The sequence below is a fragment of the Brachyhypopomus gauderio genome, chromosome 5, assembly GCF_052324685.1.
Source record: "Brachyhypopomus gauderio isolate BG-103 chromosome 5, BGAUD_0.2, whole genome shotgun sequence".
NCBI lineage: Eukaryota > Metazoa > Chordata > Actinopteri > Gymnotiformes > Hypopomidae > Brachyhypopomus > Brachyhypopomus gauderio.
The window spans coordinates 33,765,279-33,791,167 of NC_135215.1; the positions used below are offsets into that span (position 1 = coordinate 33,765,279).

The 25,889-nt window shown below is 39.4% G+C and overlaps 3 protein-coding genes across 6 annotated transcripts; all 3 read right to left on the reverse strand.

Moving 5' to 3' along the window:
- Nucleotides 1-96: 96 nt before the first annotated feature.
- On the reverse strand, nt 97-10,018 carry agbl2 (AGBL carboxypeptidase 2). Of its 3 annotated transcripts, XM_077007325.1 has the most exons (24): nt 9,144-9,207; nt 8,687-8,857; nt 8,164-8,314; nt 7,329-7,514; nt 6,998-7,105; nt 6,684-6,834; nt 5,815-6,048; nt 5,324-5,729; nt 5,019-5,161; nt 4,772-4,928; nt 4,523-4,649; nt 4,057-4,157; nt 3,829-3,941; nt 3,511-3,577; nt 3,268-3,381; nt 3,090-3,182; nt 2,898-3,005; nt 2,599-2,677; nt 2,231-2,398; nt 2,020-2,053; nt 1,670-1,890; nt 1,153-1,282; nt 814-923; nt 97-610 (listed from the first exon to the last, which is right to left on the reverse strand). In XM_077007325.1, the coding sequence occupies exons 2-24, from the start codon at nt 8,780-8,782 to the stop codon at nt 597-599; spliced, it is 3,111 nt and encodes a 1,036-aa protein (XP_076863440.1). In that variant the 5' UTR covers nt 8,783-8,857; nt 9,144-9,207; the 3' UTR covers nt 97-596. The 3 variants fall into 3 exon arrangements, with proteins under 3 accessions (XP_076863440.1, XP_076863439.1, XP_076863438.1); XM_077007324.1 differs by lacking the exon at nt 8,164-8,314 and adding an exon at nt 9,584-10,018 and having other exon boundaries at nt 97-923; XM_077007323.1 differs by having other exon boundaries at nt 97-923.
- A 2,587-nt stretch (nt 10,019-12,605) lies between these two features.
- On the reverse strand, nt 12,606-22,517 carry fnbp4 (formin binding protein 4). 2 transcript variants are annotated; one of them, XM_077007328.1, is made up of 17 exons: nt 22,336-22,517; nt 21,574-21,657; nt 21,287-21,417; nt 20,827-20,995; nt 20,443-20,590; nt 20,095-20,201; nt 19,596-19,924; nt 17,763-17,961; nt 17,517-17,608; nt 17,244-17,348; nt 15,975-16,108; nt 14,989-15,152; nt 14,605-14,834; nt 14,363-14,498; nt 14,038-14,228; nt 13,749-13,906; nt 12,606-13,622 (listed from the first exon to the last, which is right to left on the reverse strand). In XM_077007328.1, the coding sequence occupies exons 1-17, from the start codon at nt 22,454-22,456 to the stop codon at nt 13,529-13,531; spliced, it is 2,592 nt and encodes an 863-aa protein (XP_076863443.1). In that variant the 5' UTR covers nt 22,457-22,517; the 3' UTR covers nt 12,606-13,528. The 2 variants fall into 2 exon arrangements, with proteins under 2 accessions (XP_076863443.1, XP_076863442.1); XM_077007327.1 differs by having other exon boundaries at nt 19,596-19,928; nt 20,099-20,201; nt 22,336-22,516.
- A 336-nt stretch (nt 22,518-22,853) lies between these two features.
- Nucleotides 22,854-24,819, reverse strand: lrrc10 (leucine rich repeat containing 10). The gene is made up of 2 exons (XM_077007330.1): nt 24,655-24,819; nt 22,854-24,384 (listed from the first exon to the last, which is right to left on the reverse strand). The coding sequence occupies exon 2, from the start codon at nt 24,358-24,360 to the stop codon at nt 23,548-23,550; it is 813 nt and encodes a 270-aa protein (XP_076863445.1). The 5' UTR covers nt 24,361-24,384; nt 24,655-24,819; the 3' UTR covers nt 22,854-23,547.
- Between the last annotated feature and the right edge of the window lie 1,070 nt (nt 24,820-25,889).

Consider the following 25,889-nt stretch of genomic DNA (forward strand, 5'->3'; position numbering starts at 1 on the left):
TCTTTCATATAGCAAACACACTTGCACTGAAAGTAATTACAGAAAAGCATAGGCTATTTAAAAGTATTCAAACACTAAATGCTTAAGGGGGAATGAAGACGTGCAACAAGTTTTCATAAATCTGAATTTCTTAAAATGTTTCTGAAAATTAAACAAAGCAATGCTATGTTCATATAATCCTTGTTCAAAGTATCCTTGTCTTCACTTTTATAATGCAACAAATATGTACTTGACTGACCTGAATGCAAAGTAAAGTATATTAGTGAAATATGTATATCTAAATTATGAAGGCTGACTGCATAGCTGCACAAAACATCTGTTTAAACATGGCAATATGATCTTAAAACATCATCTTACTGATGTCACCATGTAAGGTTGACCTTAATATTATATTCTTTGGCATTGTGAGGTTTTACATGGCAGATACAATAAAGACAAATACAGCAAGAAGCTCTTGCATCCCTAGTCTCCATGGTTTTCCAGACCATTCTCTGAAATGAGAGTAACCCTGACAGCCTTCTAGACTTCTTTCAATTTCTTTCACTCATCTTCACAAGCTAGTAGCTTTGAGCTTTTCACTAGAATGTTATCAAACTCTATAAATCATACTCTGTGAAGGTAGAAGAAAGAAAAGAAGTCAAACTTTAGAACGGCATAAAGGAAGAAAATTGGGTTCCCCAATAAAAAGTAATTATTTCTTCAGTGTTGGACCTGAGGTTTTAAACTCACAATGAGTGACATTAAATTACAAAAAAGCTTTCAAAGAGGAGTGTTTTCATTAAACACCACTCCTGCCTTCACTGTGAAGAGCACCTGATGAAGCTGCATCTCCTCCTGACATCTGCTGCCCTGCAGTCCCGTCGGGTACCTTTCCCAAACACAGGCTTCCCAGTCCAGCCAGGCCTCCTGAGGGCCTGTCACGGCTGTGGAGTCAGGTCACAAGAGCACTCTATTGTAAAGGCTATAATTAATACTAATATATAATAAAATAACATTAACCACAATATATTAACTACATATATAGATAGTAATTACAATAATAATATATTAACAATAATATATTAATATTGAAATAATAATGATAAGAAAAATAATTAAGAATTACTAAATGACACAAAAGTATGCACTATGGGGAAAACCAGGCAGAATAACCTTTTTCCACTGGTGTCTATGCTTCTCAGATCAGGAAAAAATAAAATGTCCTCTTGTTCACTGAGTTTCTCTGCTTCAGCTGATTGCTCAGTGTCTGGTTGTGCCAATCCTGCTGTTGGAACTGATAAGACTGAACAATATTCATGTCTGAGTATTAACATTAAATACCAATACAAATTTACACAAGTTATAATGAAAGATTTTTGTTGCAAATAAAATATTATATAACAATCTAGCAATGATACAGTAATGGAATTATGCTCCACCTAAAATATTTGTCCTGCTATAAATGTTTGGATTTTTGTTGTTTTTTTCCATATAAAAATTCATATGAAACTGAAAATAATAACACAGAACTACACCTTAGCTGTGTTCATCATGTAGAAGCTCATGCATTTTTTGTCTTTCAGATCTGAACATTTTCATTTTAATCTGCTGTGCGTAAACAATCATTTCAAGACTTTGCACTGAAGTTAGCAGCACCAATAATGCATATGTGAGTATGAATAGTCTCCACCTCTCGCATTTCTCTTATGATTGATCCTCAGGGTGCCCATGGTGTTCTGTTTTTCAGGCACGTAGTATTTGAACGAAATGGTGGTGGTTTGTTTTTGCCTGAGCTTCTGCTTGTTCAGAGAGTGGGCAGGATTGAAATGTGCTGAGTGGGAGGCCTGCAGTCCTCTGGTGGGGACCGCCTCTGGAACAACTCCATACTGTACATGATCTGTTACCACAGCTCTACAAAAAATGATTCAGACGAATAGGGCAGATTAGTGATAAATAGAAAACGGAACATTGCCTTCCGGACCACACTGGGAAAAGCATACATATATATTGTAGTGTAATATATATATATGGAGTGCTTACCTATGCAGTGAAATGTTCGTCACAGAGTACCTTCCTGTGAAATGTAACAATTAAATTCATTTGAATGTTTAAAACTTTCACACATATCAGTCCAGCAAGGACTCATGAAAACAAAAATGAGACAGATTAGTGGGTAGACTTGAAGGGACCTCAGAGCACAAGAAGGCAAAACAAGGTACAAAAAAATGAAGTACCAAAGTTATGGACACACCTCTTATTCGTGGGTGTCCTCTGGTGTCTGGACTGAAGAGCAAGGGCTGAACTGGCACAGAGGACTGGCATACAGGCCTGTGGCGGACTGCAGAGACAGACAGGGGTAGGCGCTGCCCCTGCCTCCGGTAGCATGAGGCATAATGACACATGGTCTCTCTAGTCTCTTCTGTTCAGACAGGAGAATACACCTAAGCTATACTCAACAAGACAAAGGTTCATGATCCATGTTGACTCACAAGGAACCTTGCATGGTGACAACACTACTGTTCTGGTTATCATAATAGCGTAAACAAGATATTACATGTATTCTCCATGAAAAGAGTTTAACAAGTACATAATGACTGAAATGACGTATTAGTAATTTACCTGAGACATGCTGTTGACAGGAATCTGTCGAGTCTCCTTTGCAGAAATAGGCAGCATTCATAGCTTCAAAATGTGGATTCTGAATGACAGAACAGTGTATTTGATACATGCTAGCAATACAATGAATTACATATCCCAATTAATAATCAACAAATCAGAACAGATAATGAGTGATTAACAGTCATAAAACAGCATTTCATCTAGTCAGAGTACATGCAAGTACAAATTACTTGTGCACAGGTAAACCCTACACTTCCTATGGAACCCCAACTGATGTAGAGCAAATAGCATCACTATACCTTGTCTGGCTTGTTCTTCCAAAAGGTTTCATGGTCAATGACACCAATGCGTGTGGTATGATGTGGGATCCAAGATCTTTTAGACTGATGAACCCTCACTACTAACTCCTGAATACAAAAACAAACATATTTCAGTACTACTGTGGAGATGTTTTAACATGATTTTTCATGTTGTTATCTATATTTCATTACATTATGTCTCTTTTCTTTCATGTCTTTCACTGCAGTCACTGATTTCTCTTGGATCCTCACATTCAACAGATCTTCATTTGACAATAAAGAATCCTGCCAAGAAGAAAAAGACTCCAAGCTGAGGTAATGCTGGGGTTGACACTTTAGACACTTGGAATACTGGCCATGTTAAGCTTACTGTGTGTTTGACACTTCTGTGAAGGATCTTGGATGATGCCTTCTGTGTCTGCTGCTGCCGCAGTTTATTCCTTTCCTTTCTGCTCCGCAAATGCTTTTTCTTAACTTTGATATTCTTGACAAAGCAAATACAACTTGAAAATGTCATCATAAGCAAGGGGAAATTCAGGAAATCTACAAATCTAGAACAGTGCCCTTATGGAACTGAAATTGTGTATATTAATTAGTGAACTAAATACTGCACCTGGTCTGTACAGTTTAACAGATGAACAGGCAGGCCATCTGATTCGGTGCTATTTGATCCACTTGTGCTGTAACAAGCCAACATTATTGTCAAATATAGATCGTTCTCACAGTGTTTATTCAAGATTTCATGCTAGTTTGCCTCTATTATTAAAAGGCCATTCTGAACCACAATTTGTCATTTACCATTTATCATTTATCATCAAGAAGCTATTAATTCTATTCCTGATGAGGCCCTCAATGTTGCATTTTGATTTTTGTGTGTGTGATGTGCAATTAAAACTAATGTACATACTAAAACATATATGGGCCTTTTCACCTTGATTCAATGTCTACATCAGACAGGTCCTCTAGGTCCTCCGTGTCCCTACCCAACTTCTTCCTGATCTCCTGCCTGAGCAAAGCCTCCAGCTCCATTAGACAATGTGCAGTCTCAAGAGAAAAATGAAAAATCATTAGAAATGTTTAGTATTTTATGTAACTACGATGTTTTAGGCATGATACAAGTTTTTTAATTATGAAAGTTGAAAGTGTGAAAATATAAGACCTTGGTTTGATCTGGATCACAGAAGTCCAGCAAGGTGTCACATAAGTGATAGCCCATGGACTTCAGATCTCCAATGGAGAAATGAGTTCCTTTCCTTTCACCTTTCAATGATGAAAAAAAAAGCTGCTGAGCAATTTTGGCAATGAGAACCAGCTAGATGAGATCCTGTAACTTAGTCCAGTATATCCATAATACTGCACAATTTCAAACGTTCGATGTTTATTGAGTCCTAAATATCCAATCTGATAAAGGAAGAGTCTGTTGTGTCTGTTGATTCTGTTAATTTACCCAATAATTTACTGATAAATAAAATTAAATCCTTTAGAGAAGTGGAAAAAAACCTGAGGTGTTGTGTTCCAGTCTTGCACGACCAGAAAATGCAGGACCTTAGGTAGCTTGACACAAAGAAAATCATGAGGTTGCAAGGAACTGCATAGATTTGCATGGCCTTTCTGAAATCCCTTACCCAAATTTGAACCTCCAAAGGTGGACTCCATGGTATAGCTGTTTCTAATTCCCAGCCTCCACATCACAATACGACCAGTGCCTTCTTTGCTTTTTTGGATTTTGAACTTACAGCTCCTGAAAGAAAACTAGACCAAACAAGTATGCTGTGTTATCATCACACTTCAGAATATAATTAGTAAATTAGTGGTATTAAATGAAACTTAAATAACCACTGTGATATTCTGATTCAGCCCTATGGCATCTTCACCTTGTCTGTGGCATTCTTGCTCATCATCAGAGGGAAAATGCGCTCCTGAAGATGTAGTGAATCTTTCCGATCTTTACATCCATACATGAACACATTGTTTTTCCTACTGTGGCCATGAAAGTCGCAATAGAGCACTACCTCTCTCTCAGCGAGCAACCTGAAAAGTTACAAAAGTGCTTTTAATCAAATATCTTTAAATCAAATCTCTTTTTTTATACGTAACAAATATTAAAGGTGCTTTACACACCGTTTCACCATATTGCGAGTGTACCAAACACAGGGGAAAGAGTCCCGTAGGAGAGTGCGATAGTTGCGGTTCAGATCACATCCTGCCAGTGAGCAACGATAATTCCCAACCACCACACCATCAGGGTTCAGCATCGGCACCACCTACAGACGGTTTAATTTCCCTTCATCAAAATTTTGGCCCCCTCAAAAACTTGTAAATGTAAAACATATCATTATACGGTGTCATTCCATTTCATTTGTAAAGTTTAAAGAAAAAACTCATGCAGAAGTAAAAAAAAGTGTTTTGTGCACTCATCTCCTCACCTTAAAAATAAAGGTTTCCCTCAAAAGACACGCATCGGGTGACTGGCCTAGCAGGAAATCCAAGAAGCCCTGCATCATCCACGACCCGTTTGTCTCTCCTGGATGCACCCGTGCGGTCACTACTACTGCCCGTTTACTTCGTCGTTCATGCCAGTTGGTGCAGGGGGCTGTGACAGTCAGCACATACACGGAGTTTCCCGCCAGGCTGCGGCAGAGTACCCGCACTTTACAGTGAACTGCCCGGGATGGGTCTGTCATCACACCGTGTAAGTAGCGCTGGAGGTCTGAGTAGGTATAAGGGTAGCAGTGGGCCAAGTAGCAGGTGTCATTTTCGTAAGGGAACTGGAGCGTCCAGGTTAGGGAATAGAGTGCCTTGCCCTCTATTTCACTGTGATTGCGGTAGTACCTGTGATAGGGACAGGGCAGTAGTGTGGTGTTTATGCAACAGCCTAATTGATCACCAAGTCTGAACAATTGACAAATGAACTCACCGAATGTTGGCGCCTACACGTCGCCACCCCTCTCCCTTCATCCAGGCAGCAATCTCAGAGTACAGCAGAGGACGCATGCCTGCTTCATACAGACTGCTGGACTTCATCAGGTTGATGATAGTGAAACGATAGGTGACACCTGCCTTCATGTTCGACACACGGAAGTAGAACCACTGTGTATGCTTTGTGGTGTACATGTCATTGCGCAGGGTGAGCTCATAGTCATAGATGCCCCTAAAAAAGAAAACAGCACTCATCACTGTATACGTTCACCATACACAGAAATAATAACGGTCATGAATAAGCTGAAGCAGGGTCCATACTACTCTAGGACTTTCAGATGTTCTTGTCCTAAACTGGAAGTTAAATTAGTTGACGAAACTAATGAAAGAACTTCAGAAAGATGACATATTGGAAATTTCTGTTAGTTAAGTATTTTTTAGGCAATAAAGGTATAAGGTGTGAGGGGCATTTTTTTGTTATTCTTTATTTAATTTATAGTTAATTCTAAAGCAAATTCTTTGAATTGATGTTTCTCTTTGTAACTCTTGTAAGGTGTGTAATGTAACTCTTTCACATTCCTGCAATGAACAGATAGAAAACACAAAAAAGCTCTCGTATAACTGTGTACTGTTCATTTTATTATAAACTTCAATATAAAAATAATCTGATATACTCATCAACTATATATTTACATCCTAAAGAATCAATAAATCCTTGCCTTTAGTAGTCCTATCCCAACACAAATGTAGTTGTAAATCCCAACACCTGTTAGTTGTAGCAGTATATGTAGTTCACTTGCCTCAAAAACCTAAAGATGTGTCAATCATAAAGGCAACAGATTTGATGTGTTGGTATACTACACTCACACTCTAACTGCTTTTTGAAGATTTCCACTCTCAAAGCGGGACTCAAAAGACAAGGTGGGCACATCTTGGCTTCTAGCACAAAATGTGGCACTCTTTAAAGGGCCTTTGCTACCACCAACACGAGAATGGGTGAAGTAGGAGGTTTTTGTGGCTTAAACAAATGAAGAACAACAAAGATTAGTGTTATAAACATAGTTTGAAAGTAGTTGATAATGCAAAATTAGGTTAACAGTGTTATAAAAGGTTTCAGTATAAATATTATAAAATAATCGTTTTAAATTTCCAACAAAAAGTTTTACCATGCTGACTGTTACCTGAGTCTATACAGTAGACAGTATGTCCTCTGTCTTCTCCCACTGGCACAGGAGTCCGCTCATGGCCAGTCTGTTGGTAAAAAGGCTCTGGTTCAGGAGGTTCCCATTCTATGAGAAAGGTAGACAATTAGAAAACCAGTTCACTTTAACTTTTTCGGTTGTACAAAACTAAATTTGCTATGGAAGATGCATTTTAGCAAAAAACTGAGTTCCAAGCAGCTGTAAATGACAGGTGTTCCAAATAGACCACAGTAGTCACAGACAGTTTCAAGTCAGGCATTAATGTCTTGTTTAAGCATCAAAGACATAAGCAGAAGCATAGATTAGATACCTAAATGATGAATTTTGTCACCAATGACTTCACATTCAACAGGCCAGCGAACACCTTGGAAAGGAGAGTCAATGGATGGGATAGAAAATAGGTCCATTGGTTCCCTTAGGCGTGGTATAGGCCGTCCACCTTCAAAGTCAACTAGCAGCTGCCTGGTCCTGAGATATTTCTCCACATTAAATGAGTCTAGAAGCATAACAAAAGTACACACATTACAAATTAGTAAAAAAGTACAATAAATAAGTAAATAAAGTACAAATTAGTAAAAAAAAAACAGCATACAGCTCATACTGGAACTATTTGCAGCAACGGAATGGAATATCAGTGGAAGAAGGGATATCAACATGAGGTGTTTAACTAGTGAATTAACATTGTAACCTAGAGGCAGTATACATTTACTTACACGGTTCATATTACTCTAAACAATTACTTGGGTAAGTGCCTGAATCTTTTATAAGGGCAGAACATTTGAACTAGGATTTTGTTAGGTGATTAAAGTATGGTGTAGGCCATGACTTCACTGCTGAAATAATTATGCCCACCACCCGGGAACCACAAAAAAGGTACAAGGTATAATTATGTAGAAACAATTAAACACCTATTTGTCACAGTGGGTCAGCCTAGACGCCACCAGCGGGCACGCACAAGCACATCCTCATAGCCATGCACGCCCACTCCTACACAGAGCACACCCTATCATTCCAGGTCACTCCCCTTATCACAATCACGTCAATACTGACACCTGTTCCTCATGCTGTCCAGTGTTGCACATTCAACCTTCACCTTTGCCTCGCAATGTAGGAAGTAGCCTGCTCTACACTGAAGCTGCAATCACCTGTGGACACTCTCTCTCCTTTAGGACTCTTTGAGTATACTTTTGCGTTTCTACTGCCAAGTGGCCTGAGTTCTTGTGTTCTGTTTGACATGGATAATAAAGCCTTTTGGTTACAGCCTCTGCCTCCTGCTGCCTCTGTCCCCGTGTCACACTATTAATAAAGGTGTTGAAGAAAACAGAAAAATCCAAAATAATTATACACCTATTTTAAAATATTAAAGAAGGTATTTTTTATGATACCTTCTGCAGACTTTTACTGGATAATCTAGTGCACTGAAAATTGTATTTAATAAAATGTAAAATGCAAATTAAACAACCTTTGTTGAAAACAGTATAGAATATACAAATAGAAGAAAATAAACCAGTAAACTTTAAAATTTTAATTCCTATGTAAACTAGAGTTTTAACATCAAATATAATTGCATTGCTAAAGATTTCCCTAAATATGCAGTGGAGTGAAGAGGAGGGTAAGAAAGGAATTTCACAGCCATTCTACTGCACAACAAACAATTCAAAGACTTACATTTTCCTTGATGTAATTCTGGTTCCTCCTCCTCCTCCTCCTCTTCCTCTTCCTCGTCCTCCATGTCTGTGCTGGTAGCAGGTAAATGGATGACATCTGTTGTTACAGAGTCACAGGTGCCATCCCGTGTTTTACTGGCTGGGGCATTTGTTTGGAGAGATGAACTCTGGCCTAAAGACCAAAATAAATAATAAATTAGTCCTTCCTCATGTTAAAGAAAAAAGCAAACTTAAATTCTGGGTCAAATTATTAACTGTACTCTGGATATCACATGGATTCTTATTTTGTCACACAGCCTATTCTACAATCATACTAACTAGCTAGCTACTATTTTGTCACTAATAGTGTGCTTCAACCAAGTCTCAGTAATTTAAAATTACAGTACTTATAATTTTTATATCACATAAGCAATCTGAGACTTAATGTAAAATGCATAATCTAAAAAGGACGAGCTTACCAGTAAAAAGTCCATAATGCTTCAGGTGTTGCAGAATGAATTTGTCATAGGGGTCCTCTGAGGACTTAAATAGATGAGTTATGTTTAAATCTTATATATCGAGAGATTAAACAAATATTAATCTGGGTAGAGTTATCTATCACAATAAAACTAAATCCACCAGACTAAAGCGCCCATTTATGACCAGCATTAATGTGAAAATAGAACTTATTTAGAGTTAGAAATAGTTATTTTAACTTACGTACGGGTCTGTTCAAGGACCGTACATTTTAAACCAGAATTCAGCTATTTTAGCTATAAGATATAATGATATAATGACACTTGACAACGCGTCTTAATATCGATGTTTTGGCACTAAGGAACGCACTAACAGTCAGCATGCACGACGTTCACCAAATTAGGTAAGCTATGCTAGCTAAAGTAGCTAGCTTAAAACTTACCTGCATTTAATTCCCCAGTTCCCAATGGTGTAGTTACGATAACTAGGTGGCTAGCTATAAATAAATGTCTCAGAAATGTTCATCTCAACAAAGTTTATTTGGTATGCTTTGCTTTGCTCGTGGTTAGACACACAACTTAAAAAAGACAGGATTAACTACTTGCTGTCTAATGCTTCTGACGAAAACTGAATACTGACATAGCCAAGTTAGCTAACTAATGAATCTTTTCGTAGTTGCTAAGCAACTGACGTCACTGTACCGTTGTTACTATGGATTTCAAGCGCCTTTTCTGTTAAGCAGACGATGAGCCAAGATGATTTGGAAATGACGTTTCCAAAAGATACACAATTTTAAATTGATTACATTTTCAATAACGTTCTGACTTAAATTATCAAAGATCATCTGCTGTTAATTCATCGCCCATTGTGCAAAGGCCCAGAGAGACCCGACATTTGGTGTTGGCTCCCTGGTACCGGTCATCTCAAACATTCCTTTCGGTTTACATATAAACTACATTCAAAAAGGAAAGTTCAACAAGAATGACCCAGAAATAAAAACTGCTGTGCACAACTGCTCTGATTTAGGCCTATGTAATTTAGCATAATTTAAATGAAAAGTATCATGTTATTTAATCAGCTGATTTTCAAACATGGAAAACAACTTGTTTTTAGCTTATAAACAACAAATTGTAGCCTGGTGTGCAATTACAAATATAACAGTTTGGGAACATGCAGCAGTGTATAAAACGTATAAATGTATAAAACAACAAACAGTAAACACATACTCATGTAAATACATTTATGTATAATTATCTTTACACTTGACAAATGTAAAATAGAAGTTCTGACATATGTTGTGTATATTTGAAGACCTAATTTATAGGAGATGATGTTGAGAACAGCCTACATGGTTTATAATAACTTTAAACATTTCTACTTGGTTTCACCAATAATCCAGCAGTCTCTAAATAATTTCCATAGATGAGGTATAGTGATGCAAGGGATGTCCTCATGGAGGCCAGCAGTTCGTAGTATAGTGTAGATCAGTGGTTCTCAAACTTTTTAGACAAAGTACCACCAACTGTCAAACGAAAAACCTCCACGTACCACCTACTACCCCCCCCCCCCCCCCAAAAAAAAAAAAAAAAAAGAAAAAGCTGTTTGGCAAGTTTAAGTTGTTGACGGGGGGGGCGGGGGGCGAATGTAAATTGTTACCGGGAGGATGTAAAATAGACACGAATTAAGTATTAGGCTATATCACGATGGTTGGCGCCAGAGCGAACTAGTAACTCATTGAATCATAGATGTGGATCAGAGGTAAATAAACTAGATTTTTTTTTGTCGACGTGAGAAATCGGATGTGTGGCGTGTGAAGACGGTCAAATGCGTGTGTCTCACGCATTTGGCAACCCTGCTCATTACACACATATGTTATAATGTAGTTCTCCTGTAGTTCGTGTTGGTAGTGGTTGGTACAGCACAAAAATTCTTCGTGCGACATGCCCTCATACGCATATCGCACGTAAACGAGCAAGTTGTCTAAATCTGCGACATCTAGGGATTCATCTAACTGCAGTGAGAAGCATTTACTCATTTTAATTCTCTCGGTCAATGTTTGTCTGACGTTGTCCACCATTTCATCAATTCTGCGAGTGACCGTGTCGTTTGAAAGATGCACCAGGTCGAACTGTTTAGCGACATTTTCTCCGCACATAATACGAGTAATCCCTTTTAGTTTCTGAATTTCAGGACTTGTCATAATTCTGTTTTAATAAAAAAAAATGTGTTGTGTAAAAAAAAAAAAAACCTCAAAGCATCTTTTATTTTCCGAGTTCATCTGGCGTACCACCGCGGGGTGCTTTGCGTACCACCAGTGGTACGCGTACCACAGTTTGAGAACCACTGGTGTAGATGCTGCTGCCACTGTAGGGGACTAGGGTTCAGACCTCTTCCAGACAAGTGTGCTACGCTATACCAATAAGAGCCCTTGAGATGGTGTTTCTAATGGTGTGTTTGTCTAGTGTTGTAACATGCTTGAAATATATCTGCTGCATGTAAAAATGCAAATGTTTGAAATTGCACTCTGGTGTTTGGATGCAACAGTGACAAAGTGCTGTGTTTAGATGGTACCACAGATCACCTGATATACTTTTCTGAAGAGGCGATGAGGACACAACAAGGCAATCCATCTGCAGCAGTTTGTAAAAATGATGCTATGGTTAAGTACATACAAGTCACAGGAGAATGCTCATAACCAGCCCTGCATTTTGCCATTTTGTTACACCTCTGCATGTGCTATTTTAGGGATGCAGCCTTCTGCAATACACCAAAGATTGAAACTCCTGCTGTATGAACGAACAAGCTGAGTAATAACCATAGCATAATATATTCTCTGTGCCTGTAAATGTGAATCTTACAGTGTATTTCCTTAGCAAAAAGTTGACTCCCACCCAGTAATTTGCACTCTGACTCACTCACTTTGCACCATTCACCTCTACTTGAGCATAGTACACTACCAGAATGGGGCAGTGGGATGTCAATCAAGAATGCTTATTTGAATATTTGGACCATACCCAGTTTTTGAGCAGTATTTTGTGATTCTTGTTTGTAGGTTTTTATGTTTTTGAGAATTTGCCAACAAGCATCCAAATCACACCCAAATTCAACAATGTTGTGCAGAACGTTATCTTGGTATACACCAATCATCACTTTGTCTTTGACTATGCAACAGCAGATGAGGACGATTGGATACCATGTTGTCAGCGAAAACCAAGACTTTGTGTCTCCGGAAAGGAAACGGGATACCCTCCCTCATGTGGAAAAAGCAGTAAATGCAAGCAAAAAAAGAGCGTGTACGAGAGCGTGTATCTGCCTTCTGAATTAGTCATCCCACAAAACACTTAACAAAATGTTTGAGGATGATTGTAATAGAAATTGTAATTATATTAAATCTGTGTATTTTGTTGACTTTGATTTTTACTACCACTTTTAATTTTCTAAATATCTAAAAATTAACAACTACAACAGGTGAAAAAATTTATTCATTATTTACAACATAAAACTTCACTAACCTCTGTCCACAGTGAAGGGCATATCTATATGTAACATTCAATGTAGAAATTACACTGCAGTAAAAAAAAAATGTCCAGAAGTGTTTAAAACAATTGGCACATCTGTAGTGGTGGCTTTTTTCAGTTCTAATTCACTGGAGAAGATGAAATATTTTTAGTCAATTTAAGAAATCAAGAATGCAATGATTCCATCTGGCTAGTTTCATCCAACACACATCTGGACATCACCAGGAACTTGAATATCTGATGCCTACAGAAAATTTAATTTTCATTTTCTACAGGTCTGCATCAAATTCTAGGTGGTCATTCTACAGTGGCTTGTTAATTCTTCACCTGGGTAAATATGGCCTATATTTATGGGGATGTCTCCCAGGCATCAAAGTGTCTGTCATGTACATCCATCCATTTTGGAAATTAAAAGAATTTCCTCACAGTACATGATTTTGGGATCCAAGGCTCAAGATGCTTAAACAATGATTCCCAAAAGCAACATCAAAATGGGCGTCAACTTTAAAGTCAGTCCACAATGAAATAAAAACTATTTTAGACATTTGATTCATGTGAATAAAGTAAACAAAAAAGCAATATATGTACACTTGGGCTAAATTACAAAACCCAATAACCAGAAAGATACCTTTTTAAATATCTTTGTACAGAAAATTTTAGTTTTACAAATGGGTTTGCGGAAAGGGGATGGTTGGTGTGTGTAATTTTACATACCATATAACATTCATACACGCACACGCCCACACACGCGCACGAATAAAAACATTCACTTCAGTTTGATCTAATTTATCCTATAGGACCAGGATGAGAAAAGATGTAGTCCAATTCAGTCCACTCCAAACTGAACGTGAGGTTGTTTGTGACAGATGCTATGAACTCTGCATCATCTTCCTCTTCTTCAACAGCCTCTCTCTCCAGTCGTCAGGTAAAGCCTCAAAGTTGGCATTCTTCCCTGCTTTCCCACTATAAACAGAAGAAATTAATAGCTTTCCCAGGGGCAGTCTTTAATATTCTGCCAACAGTAAACACACACATGCACAAGTACAAGTACAAACATGGGCAAAGTCCTCTGTTCTTCAACGGACTTACGTGACAAGCTGTTGCTGTTTCCACTCTTCTATCCTCTTGTTGTTCACTTGGTCTCGATCTTCATCGCTAGAACTTGACTTCTCCTCTTCATCTAGCTCTCTCTGGATGCTCTGCCATTTTTTCACCAAAGATGGCATCTTTGTCTTGCTCTTTTTCATCTGAACACACATTTATTAAGCTAGTCAGTGACACCAGTGTCTCATCTACTTGTGAGCTTGACGAGCAAAGAAAGTTTACCGCAAGATAAATCAATAAAGAAAGCATGCGGGGAAAGAAACTCAACAACCACCTTATCCTTTTTAAGTTTCTTAGTTTTGTCCATAGGCATTTTCCCACATGCTGGATCATTTGGTGGCTGAGGTGCTGGAGGTGGTGGTTGTGAGGGTGGAGCTGGCACAGGTAGCACCAAAACCTCTGGCTGCAGGTGAGGAGTAACTGCTGCAGGCATTGCCCAATATGCATTTCCAGCCACCACAGGGGCTGTGGACACATGGAAAACACATGCTAAGCATCTATGGCTTCTCATTAACACAGTTAGGCATTGGCTGCAGTAACTATATAAACAAGACTAATGTATTCTCATATTTGTGAGGCGCATCAGTCTCTCGTGTCACCTGCACTGGCAGTAGGCTGGCTGTATAGTATGGGACTGCTCCCAATTGTGATGGACTTGTTCAGTTGCCCTGAACCTGGAGTTTTCCGCTTCTGAGCTTTGGCTGTGGCTCCCTGGGTTACTGCTGTTTCACTGGCCTGGGAAAGGCAAAACACGTAAGATCACAGGCACAGTGCAAGGTTAAAGAATTTAACTCACAATAAAGCAAACAAAATCTCCTTGTAGGGGGGAAAAGAGCCTCACCTTGAATTCTTCTGTTCCTGGAGCAGGTGGCTCGGCATCCTCGTCCTCCATCTCCACTTCCTCAATCTCTCCGTCGTCGCTGAGGGGTGGTGGAGGGGGTGGTGGTGGAGATTCTGGAGGTGGTGGTGGTGGAGGGGGCTGCTCTGTTGGGGGTGGCGGGGGGGTTTCTGGAGGGAGTGGGGGTTGAGAAGGCGCAGACCAGTAGGACTGGGTTTCTCCAAAGGACGGACCTGATGAGACAAGCAGGTGTATATTAAACTGTGTGAAATATGTACACCACCATGACTGTTAATACTACACTACAACTAGAATGCTCTTTAAAACTCTCTAACTGCAATCCTTGTTCATTCTGACCTCAGTATTAATGCTGAAACAGATACCTACCTACAAGACCACTAGATGCTTCAGAAAGCAGTTGACCTTCATTTTCTGGACCAGCTGTAGAGGGTTGGAGACGCTTTGCATCCTCTGTCTCTTCCTCCACTACTGGAAACTCCCACTGGGAGGCACTGGTCCGGTCATTCACGTAAAAGTACCGCCTGTGATCTCTAGAGGTGGAGAAACAAACACACAGCAACGTCTTACCAGCTGGTTTCTAACCTGAGTCCAAGATCATGAGACCCACGGAGACTTAAGGGGAGCAGGGGGTCTCTAGTTCCCCATTGAGGAAATGTTGAATTGGACTTTGCTTTAAGCCCAGGAGAAGAGCCAGATTGGAAGGGGGCAACTGGTGGAGAATCCACCGTGTCTCTAAAATGAACAAAAAATAAAGCAAATCCTGAAAAGTTTAGTAAACAACAGTCATGGCAATACTCACACAGAAAAAAACCCACCCGAGATGCATTTAAGTAGACATCTTCAGCAGAGGGTAAAAGACAGAGCATTTATGCAATCACCAAATGGTGCATGGAAAGCAAACAGTAAACAAAATAGATTGGTCTGACCTTCAGGCTCCAAGGGCAAGGCACCGTCTTCGCTTTAACTGATGCTTGTGTGACACGCTGCTTCCATGTAGTCACTCTGTGTCACTCATTCTCCCATCATTTTGGGCCAGTCCTGTAAAGTTCAAAGCTCTTGCACGCGCAAGCACCTTCCTAAGAGCTAGTGAACCCTTCTGTCTGATTTGGGGGTGACTGGGCTCATCTCTTGGGGGCTCTGTTGCTGCCAGGCAGGCTCTTTACAGACGCTCCCTTACACCACAACTTTGTGTCTTTCTCCTCGCTTGGCGTTATTTCCCAATACTACTTGAACCAGTCAGGTACTTGCCATGTAGCAGAGGCAATGTGGTCAATCGTCACACGCGTGAGATGGGAGCAAGTTTCTAGGGAGGGAGTGGAGTGATAAAGATGTGAAAGGTAAGGAGCGCGTACCTGTCCCAGTGGCAGGACCAGCCCTTGGGAGTGGCGTTAAGTTCATAATGTTTTATGTGCTCAGCAGCTTCCTGCAACCTGCGGCGGAGATAATTTCCATTCAGTGCACCCTCACGCCAATCTGCTATCCGCGTCTGCAGAAGAGAAAAACACAGGGAGTTCACATTCACATTAGACACAGCCTCAGTAAGTCCAGGAATTATATGCTAGAAATCATATCCATAGGGCTCAATGGATTCCAATAACTCCCAAATTAATTTCATTACCCATTTTATTTCAGAGAGTGGCTAGGGAGTTAGGGAATGTGATTGTGTTTTGCTTTGTTTGCTTTCACTTCTAGGTTAGTTTGTTAGTTGCTTAATTTTGGTTTCAGTGTTTTTGGTTATTTTGGCCTCTGTTGGTTGCTGAAATTCACGCCCTTGAGGGTCTACTGGAAGCAACTTCCTCATCACCATTCAGCATAAATGTTTATGGGTTTTCAAATTAAATGTAGTGTAAAACCATGAAGCGCACTGCTCTGGGTAGAGACGTGTGCCATGTGCTGCAATCATATGTCCATGTGCAATTATGTGTACATTTTATATATAAGATTTTATAACTTCATATTGTAGAGGACTAATAAAGGATAATCTTATTTTGCTCCATCGGCAAGTATGTAAAGAAGTGTGCTTCACAGAGTGTGAAAAAGCAACATGTGAATGCCCCCATAGACAAATCTGGCCACTTGGCAGCTGTCTTGGCAACACCTCTGGCCAGTTATTTAAAGACATGCAAGACCAGGCTTCTATGTCTCTGAATGGGGAAAGACCTATGATCAAAAATGGGAGCTGAAATATTGTTTCAAACACTTTCACTGGTACAAGCTGAGAAACAGCACAAAATTGGGGTTTTTGCTCCAACATGTGTATATCTAACAAGAGACAATTTTTGAAAAATATAGAACATGTTAGGCCTAACAGCCTCTCCTTTACTGACAAGACAACTGGTTTTTAAGTGAAGAAAAAATGAGAAAAAAGAACCCACACCATATTAGCATCAACTGAAAATTAAACAGTAGCAATATGTACCTCATACAGTTTGTTCATAAATTTTTTTACAAGTACTGGGGAAATATATATGAATACATTAGTGTTTGTTTCATAAAAAACATTTTCTTTTTGTCACTTCACAAAAACAGGTAAATAAATACTATAGAATACTAAGAATTAAAACCCGCTGAACTGAGGTGAACATGCTATTGTTATATTAATAATACTGAAGCACAATTACCTCCGTTTGCAACAAAAGGAGCTGAAAGTTAGAGATGGCCTTTTTGTTGATTCCCAAGAACTCCATTTTGCTGGTTAATGTATTTGCAAGCTCTCCAATCTGAAACTGAAAAGCAAAGCAAAAATGAATGAAGCAAAATTTACTTATACAACTGACTCAATTTACTCAGTCCTACCGCATGCTGTAATTCATTTAACCACAAAGTGGTTGATTGTAACTATCTGGTTCTTACATTTCATCAGCACTACACATATTAGATGGTTTTGTGATTACCTTGAGGTCTGCTGGATCCTCTTCTTGTGTTTTGGGTGCAGTCCTCTCCTTGTCCTCTTTGTCCCCTTGCTTCTCAGCTGTTTTGGAATGTACTAGAAAACAAACAAAAAAAGGTTTTAAATTATCAAACATATGATAATGTTGGCTGCTGTTGTCACTACTTGTGGGGGGAAATTAAATGCCAATACTGAATACCAACGTCTTGGATTACAAATATGATATGAATCTTGTGCTGGAGTTATTCACCTGGGTCTGAAGGTTCTGGTGTGTCCCATCCAGGCTTGTCAGAGCCCCTGCTGTTTGAGTCGGGGCTTTGAGCGCGGAGGAAAGCAGTTTTCCACTTAGCCTTTTTCAAAAGGAGACGAGAGCCCTCCTGACTGGCCTCAGAACAGGGGCTGGATCCACCAGCACTGCCATCACCTTCCTCCAAGGCACGAAGCTCAGCCTAGGGTTGTACAGGAGAGTATGGTTTTATATAAATAGATACTTCACACACACATACATATGCACACATACCAACCCCTGCCTGAAGGACCATAACCATAACTACTTAGATTTATGGCATTTGGCAAATACTCTTATCCAGAACACATTAATCAGAATGACAGTTTGTGTGCTCCCTGGGAACAAGACTTGATCTTGTCCTACATGCCCTGACAAGCCCCAACATGTACATTGCAATTTCACAAATACTCATAGTTCATAAATGATTAAAACACACCTGGATAGATTTCATTGTAATGTAGGTAAAATTTGTAGCAAACTATTTTGGCAGACAATTACGGACACAAATATTAGGTATGCTGACGAACCAACGTTCAATGCAAAAAATTCGGACTCAGTAATGTGTTCCAAACTACGTTGTACTTTTGTAAGGGTGTCATAGAACATCACTCCTCACCGCCTAGCAGGTGTAAGTTTTTTCCTGAATAATACTGTGACTTCGTCAAGCACAACCCAACCAATCATCAGGCACTGCTAATAGTCAACTCTGAGGCGATTTCAGGTCGGGAGACCAGCGAGAAGATATTTTGTTGTTTTCAAGCGGTCTGTGGGCTACGGACACCATCGAAATATATGTGGACCTAAAAATACAGCTTTTATCTCAATACTGGCCAAATTTAATCGAAATCCGTGCAGGCGAAAGTATTTTACTCGACCACGGAAAATAGGTAGTCATGATTGACATTTGTGTATTGAACGTCACGGTAGCTAGCAACTTTAGGCTAAAAGCAGCGTCTCTGTTTAACTCGTTCCCACAGTGTTTTCTTGAAATACCAGTGTTGTGTAGTTTAATATCTCATTGTTTTCTGATATAACTTGTTGTTAAATGGTAATATAGTTAACATCACTTCGAATTAGATTATGATTATTTATTAATTATGATTAATTAGAATTAGATTGTGAATTTCAGTCACATGACTTCTATTGTAATTAATGTATTATATTTTAATGTGATGCATGATATTATAAATATCATAACTATCAATTCTCCACCAATTTTCAAAATCCAGGTATAATTTTAAAGGTATATTTCAGCTTTTTTAGTTATATTGTAAGCTTGGGGCTGTTTGAAAATTGTGTCATCATACCTACAAATATTAAGAAGTCGAACTTGAAATATTTTGAGACACTACTTTGTGGAACTGTAGAGCCCCAACCCATAAACAATCAAGATTATAGTTCGGTCTTTGTGGAAAACAAAATGACCTGAATCGACATTACAAAATGAAAATCCTTCCTATTGGCACTGAAGTATTCTATCGGGTATCATATAGCAGCAATGTTATTTCCAGCAGAACGTATCTCAAATACAATTGTAAAATTTGATATTTCTAAATTGAACAATACTGAACAATACTCAAATATCCATCAATTATGACAAAGTCTGAAGATATACGACTTGAAAGGTACTTGAGATAGAGTAACATGAATCAGTATCTGCAATAGAAAATGATACATCATTCTTAGTAATAAAGTTAACGTGTTTATATTTCCTAATTATATGTGCATATTTGTACAGAAAAAATATGACAGAACAGACCCATGAAAAGAAATGTAAACCTTTTTGCATCATACCTTTTTTCTCTCTAATGCAAGCTCCAATTCCATGGTATCCTCTTCCGTCTCCTCCTCTCCATCCGAATTTTCAACAGAATCATTCTTACTCTGCTGGTTGCTTTGAGATGGGCTCCCTTCATCACAAAGAGCAGGAGAGCCCAACGGGTAAGGGGCACCTTCCTCAAACTCCTGAGCATTCTCCGGTTTTTCCTCTATCGCCAAAACCTTTTTCCTCCATTTCTCTTCTGCCTCCTTCACTTCTGCAGGTATGAGGGGTGCGAGTAGAGAAGCAGCCACACCTCTCCTCTCCTCCTCATCACTGGTTAATGCAACCACACTTTCTATCACTTCCTGTGAAAAGGAAAGAACTGGGAATTACTCATGAAATTACTTACTCACTTGTACATCACACATGTGCCACAGATGTGTACATATGTACAAAGTATTTTGACATAAAATATATATTTTAAAAGACCGAAGAAGCAAGACAGTCAGCACTGAAGTAAACATTACAAACATGCCTTCTTTTTGGGTTCCCTCTTAGACACAGGGGCAGTGTCGGCAGACTGCTGGTCTTGATAACCCCCTGCTTGCTGTAACATGCCATTGCCATTCACAGATGAACTGTGGGATATAAAAGGGTCAGGTGAAACAAATCAAGTGTCTGAAAATACTTCCAGTAGACCTTTCAGCAGAGAAAATCATTTGAAATCAAACTAGCTTCATTCTGGTGAATCACCAAATGGACATTTGGAAAATGCCTGAGAAAAGTAATGAACGTTTAAAATAATCACAAGTATATTTAAGCATATTTGGAAATGTCATCTTCAAAACAAGCAGATTTAAACTCTTTGCGAAGGCTCACCTGTCTGTGTACTGCTGAAGGCCCTGCATCTGGTCTGCCAAGTAGTGAGGGAGCTCCCAGGCCACCTCGTTAGTTTGGGTGTTCCAGTAGTAGTAGCAGCCGGTGTTCTCGTCCCACACCTCCTGCCAATCACCCATCTCCAACCCAGCTAAACCAAAACAAACACAACCCCTCGGTTTACTCACCGACTTGGACTGCTATTCACACTCTCCTAACACATCTGAAAATGTTCAATATCTTGTTACCACAATATGTTCAACACTTTTAAATACGATGCTGCATCTAATAAAGTGCATGACCTTCAACACAAACTATACTGCAAACCTGCTCTGTTTTCACAGTACACTTGACAGAGAATTTCTGAGAACACACAATAAAACCCACCTCCTGCCAGGGAGTACTGCGTATTATACTGAAATTCTTGTGTAGAGCCATTCTGATTATGAGTGTGCTGTTCTGTCTTGGGCTCGGGACGTGGGGGAGTAGGTGCAGGGGCACTGGAGACCCTTGTAGAATCATCAGCCTGTGGCTGAGTGGTAATAGCATCAATTTCCTGCAACAGGGAGATTAAAATTAAAGAAAGGAAAACAGCCATGCTATACTCTCTCTCATTATATATATCTATATATATATATATATAGTAATGGTACAGTAATGACAAACCTTTTTTTACAATGAAGATGTCAACTAAGAATTGCTTAATTGTCAATTAAGAAAAAACGATTTAATATTTGCGCCATAGCCGTCGGCTAAAAAAGATGTCAATTAAGAATTGCTCTAGGATTCCACTTAAGATGCAGAAAAAACACCAGCACAAACAAAAAATAAAAAAAATCATACTCACAGCCATGAAACTAGCAAGGGTACTATCGATATCTGCGGACCGGTTGTGTTTGCCCTTAACGATGGAGCTGGTCGCTTCAGCTGCATCTTCCTCCTCGCTGTCCTCATAAGCACCAAGCAACGATAAGCCCTCTGCAAAACGAGCACGATTGGCAAGATTACCAACAAGACCTAATATTATATATATATATATATATATATATATATATATATATATATATATATATATATATATATATATATAAACTTTTAAGCACAAACTCGTTGTCATTAAGGCGCTGCACTCACGCGTTGCCTTCACTGCTGGAGTCTTCATTTCGATGTTTATTTCTCTGTGGACACCTTGTCCGTCGGCATTACCTTCGGGCTCCTCTGTTAGGAATGTGTATTTTTGTCAGAAAGGCAACAGACACGTTTAAGGAATCAAAAGCAAACTGGTGCTTGGGGGTGAACGTCGACGGTCTCACTCACTACGATGGCCCGCGGTGTAACGGCGGTTAGCCACCGCTAGCTAGGCTTAGCTAGCGACCAAGCTAGCCACCTCACTACAAAACCCCAGTCTTTTGTTACCCATCTAGATAGCCACTGCTAGCCAATATTTACCACGATAAACTTTAGCCTACAAATACGTTCAATCAACAAAGATATCTGCCCGTTTGAGCAGCTATCACCTAGCTCGCTAGCGTCATATGCTAAGATATACCGAATACAGGACGAAAAACAAAATGTTTAACGTAAACGATTTAATATTTGCGCCATAGCCGTCGGCTAAAAATCTAGCTAACCTGGCTAGATAAATCAGCCATTTAATTTACCAGCTAGTTAGCTAACTCGGCTAACATCGACCAGTCAAGTACGTGTCAGTCAGCTTTTTTAATCTTTTCGGCCTATACGAGGAAGAGACGCACCCATGTCTCGGGCTAAGGACGGCTAACTAGCCAAGACGGCTAACTAGCTAAGACGGTTAACTAGCTAAGACGGCTAACTAGGACTACTCACTCGGCCTGTCAGAACCGACAGAGTAATAAAATAGAAAAATATTTTCCTTACCCTCGGACCCAGAACCTAAAGCCTCCTCTCCTCTTACTACTCCTGTCCCACTGCGCGGTCCGGGCGGAGAAAGCTGTAAAATTGTCCGTCGTCCCGTCCCCGTGCGGGTTTTCTTTCCCATGACTAGCTTACTGTTAATGGGTGAAACGGCGTCGATAATGGAGCCGCGCAAGCGACAAAATGAGACTCTTGTTAGGCTACGTGAAGACGTCGTCAATACCACTGCGATCGCCCTTCAAAATAAAAGACGCAACCCGCCATTGAGGTACAGCTTTTGATTAATTATAGTGCAAGTTATATTCCAAACGGCATAAGTATAATGAAGCACTATTAATAAGAAAACGTTTGTCATATATACAGCTTTTTTACTATGTTCAAGAGAATGAGCACACTACAGTGTATTATGTTATTTTCAACGTTAACCACAAGGTAGGTTATATCTGCATGCATGCGCAATAAAATTATTAAAGCTATTGTAACATAGATGTCACGAAGAACTGAAATGCCTGAGACATACCGAAGCTTGTGACGTTTTATTGCATGAAAATGTGCAGTCTTTGAATGTGTGAAAAATTAAACACTTGATTATTACTGACATCATTAATCACATGGGAACATTCTTTTTGCTTCTTTACTATTACCATTGTGATTACTAAATTTGTATTTCTAGCGTGTATTTACTGAGTGCAAACATATATGAAATTAACCGACAAATTGGGTGGACAGTGCTGAACCACCACAGACCAGAAGGAACAAGCATAATGATAAAAACCTATTAAAGGTCTTACATAAAAATGAAGACCCAGATCTGCCACATGAAATATGTATTATTGAGGAGATGAGGTATATTGTTGGAATTTAACAATACATCATTAAAATACATTACTTCACACCAAAGAATATCAGAAAGAAACAGTGAGTTAATATTGGAAACCTATGCATAAATCATAGCTATAGAATGCCTATTTGCAGATGTTTTATAAACCTTTATGCAATATTGTAAAAGCAGGTCTCTTAAAGTCCTTTTTTTATTATTCAAGAGAAACATTTCTACAAAAAGTAAGATATTTGCATCTTGAAGTCAATCTTCAATGTCAAATTGACATATGTGTACACCCATTCATACCTGTCTTATTACATGCATATCATACTATGACATGCAGTCTTATTTGTCAAGTCATTGAATACACTATACTCCTTGTATAGTTCATGTTATTCATTGTCTGGGAGTTGCTCCCTCACCTCTATTGATACCTCAGTTATCTTACCTTCAGCTTCATTATCTTCATCGTCAGAGCAGTCTGCCCAGCGCCCCACTCGTCTCACACCCTCTCCCACCACAGGCGCATTAATACAAGGATTATGATCATAGATGACCAGTTTAAGTCCCCTCAAGTGACTCAGTGCTGGAAAACGCAGAATGTTGTTCCTATCTACATCAATAACTTCTAAAGAATGCATTTCTAGAAGCACTAATGGAAATTCATTCAGCAAGTTTCCTGCTAGCCAAACACTTCTCAGATCATTTAACTTTGCCAGATCAGCAGGCACACTACGAAACTGATTGTAGCCCAGATGAAGGGTCTTGAGGTTAGGAAGTCTACATACTACACATGGGAAATTTGTAAAGCAATTGGTCTCCAGCCATAATGACTTGAGTTCAGTGAGCTCAGCCAGCTCCTTTGGCAGTTTGTAAAGTCGATTATTTCCGAGGTAAAGGATGTTAAGTTGCCGCAAGCGACAAATAACTGAAGGCAGCTCTTCAAAGCAGTTGAAGTCCAGTGCCAGAAGTTGAAGCTTTTGCAGCCTATGAAGTTCAGGTGGCAGACTGGTCAAGCGGTTCTCACTCAGGTAGAGTTTAATAAGTTCACTAAAGGCACATGCTCCAAGTGGAAAACGACGCAGCTGACGAGAACTTAGGTCCAAGGTACGATCAAGGGGCATCTCTTTCAAATCCCCCACCAAGAATCTCTGGCATCGATCTGACGGAATGAAGGCCACAGCTCCCCGAACAACATTTCCCATTATTCCAACCCATAGGCACGATCTCTTCATGTAGAGATAGAAAATAGAAGTGGATGAGCTCATTAATAGTAATCTGAAATAGATCATCCTTCATCATCCATAGTTAATAACTTAATTTAATTCAGGAAGCATAATTAACTAAAAAGCCAAAATCTCTGATTTACATGCACATTATATATTCTGTAGCTAGAAGTTTAATCATAGTTTTACATCTTAATATAATATGATAGGTTTTAAATCCTACTAAGGCAATGTCACCGAAAAAAACTAATAAACATTACTAACATTACTTACTAAACAGGTGCAGCTGCAGAATCCTTTATCAACACCTATCCAAGTCCATCAAGTAAGTAATTTATCCAGAAGAGATAGATGTTTTCTTTGCTCCTGCACTATTCTGAAACCTCTGCCCTGCTCTGAGCTTTGCTCTGCTGACTCCCAAGAGTGTCAGTGATGATATCCAGCTTGCCCCTCCTTATTCATCCTGCATGACTTTCCCAGCTAAGGAAGGTGGAGCTGGCCAGTCGCAGTGATAAGTTAAGAAGTGTCCACTGATTACAGAATGTGGGGTTATCTGAGCCACTCATTTTTTGTGCATTTATCTAGCCTCTAGCCCACCACATTACCAGGAATACTTAAGTGGAACAATTCTGTTATCTCACTTACAGAATGCTACCAGACCCAAGAAATGTGTTATGGCATGCAACAATATCATACACTGATGCACTTTAAATATATCTCCACTCAATGTCACTTTCATACCCATATTGGTTTTACACTTCAGTAACAATTTACTTAATAGAATAAGTAAATTGTTATTAAGAATAATTATGTTTTATTTAATTGCCAGACTGAATATTTTGGGGAATTTTAATGGAGATGAAAATTTTAACAAAAGAACTGTGATGCCCTGTAGCTAAGAAAGTACCAGTATCCAAATTATTCTCATGACTTTGCTATGTGGGTGTCAGCCAGTGCAGGGTCTGTTACATTATGTGGCTAAGTCGACAACTTCTGACAGTGTTATATGTCCAGTAGATTGAAAATAACCAATATAAGGGGTGCCATTCCTCCTCCTCTTTTTCATCATTGTCATCTTCCTTCCATTTTTCCTGGTGAGGGTTGTGGTAATAGCACGCTGAGAAGATCAGCTCAAACCTGTCTATTTCCTGTGGAAGATTCAAGCGACTCCTGTGGGACACCCAGATGCCATTTACGAGATATTATCCCTCCACAGAGTGTTGGGTCAGCTGCTGGGCCTCCTTGCAGTGGGATGTACCTGGAACAGCTCTAATTTGAGTTGACCAGAGGACATCCTTAAGAGATGCTTGAACCACTTCAACTGGCTTTTTTCAATCTCGAGGAGCAGCGGCTCTACTGCAAGGCTAACTGCAGCCTATCACAGAGTGAACGTCCACCAACTTTGTGGAGAAGCATAATTTCTGACATTTGTACAGGCAGTTTTATCATTTCAGTCACTACCCATATCTTGTCACTCTAGGTAAGGATGGGGACATAGTTTGATTTGT

Coding starts and splice junctions, on each gene's coding strand:
- fnbp4 (XM_077007328.1), bottom strand. CDS start 22,456: ATGGGAAAGAAAACCCGCACGGGGACGGGACGACGGACAATTTTACAG. Junction 17,349..17,516: donor AGGATCCAGCAGACCTCAAG/GTAATCACAAAA, acceptor TTTGCTTTTCAG/TTTCAGATTGGAGAGCTTGC. Junction 16,109..17,243: donor TCCTTTTGTTGCAAACGGAG/GTAATTGTGCTT, acceptor TCTCTTCTGCAG/ACGCGGATAGCAGATTGGCG.
- lrrc10 (XM_077007330.1), bottom strand. CDS start 24,360: ATGGGAAATGTTGTTCGGGGAGCTGTGGCCTTCATTCCGTCAGATCGA.
- agbl2 (XM_077007323.1), bottom strand. CDS start 8,782: ATGTCATCCATTTACCTGCTACCAGCACAGACATGGAGGACGAGGAAG. Junction 3,942..4,056: donor GTGATCCAGATCAAACCAAG/GTCTTATATTTT, acceptor TTTTCTCTTGAG/ACTGCACATTGTCTAATGGA. Junction 924..1,152: donor ATAGACACCAGTGGAAAAAG/GTTATTCTGCCT, acceptor CTGACTCCACAG/CCGTGACAGGCCCTCAGGAG.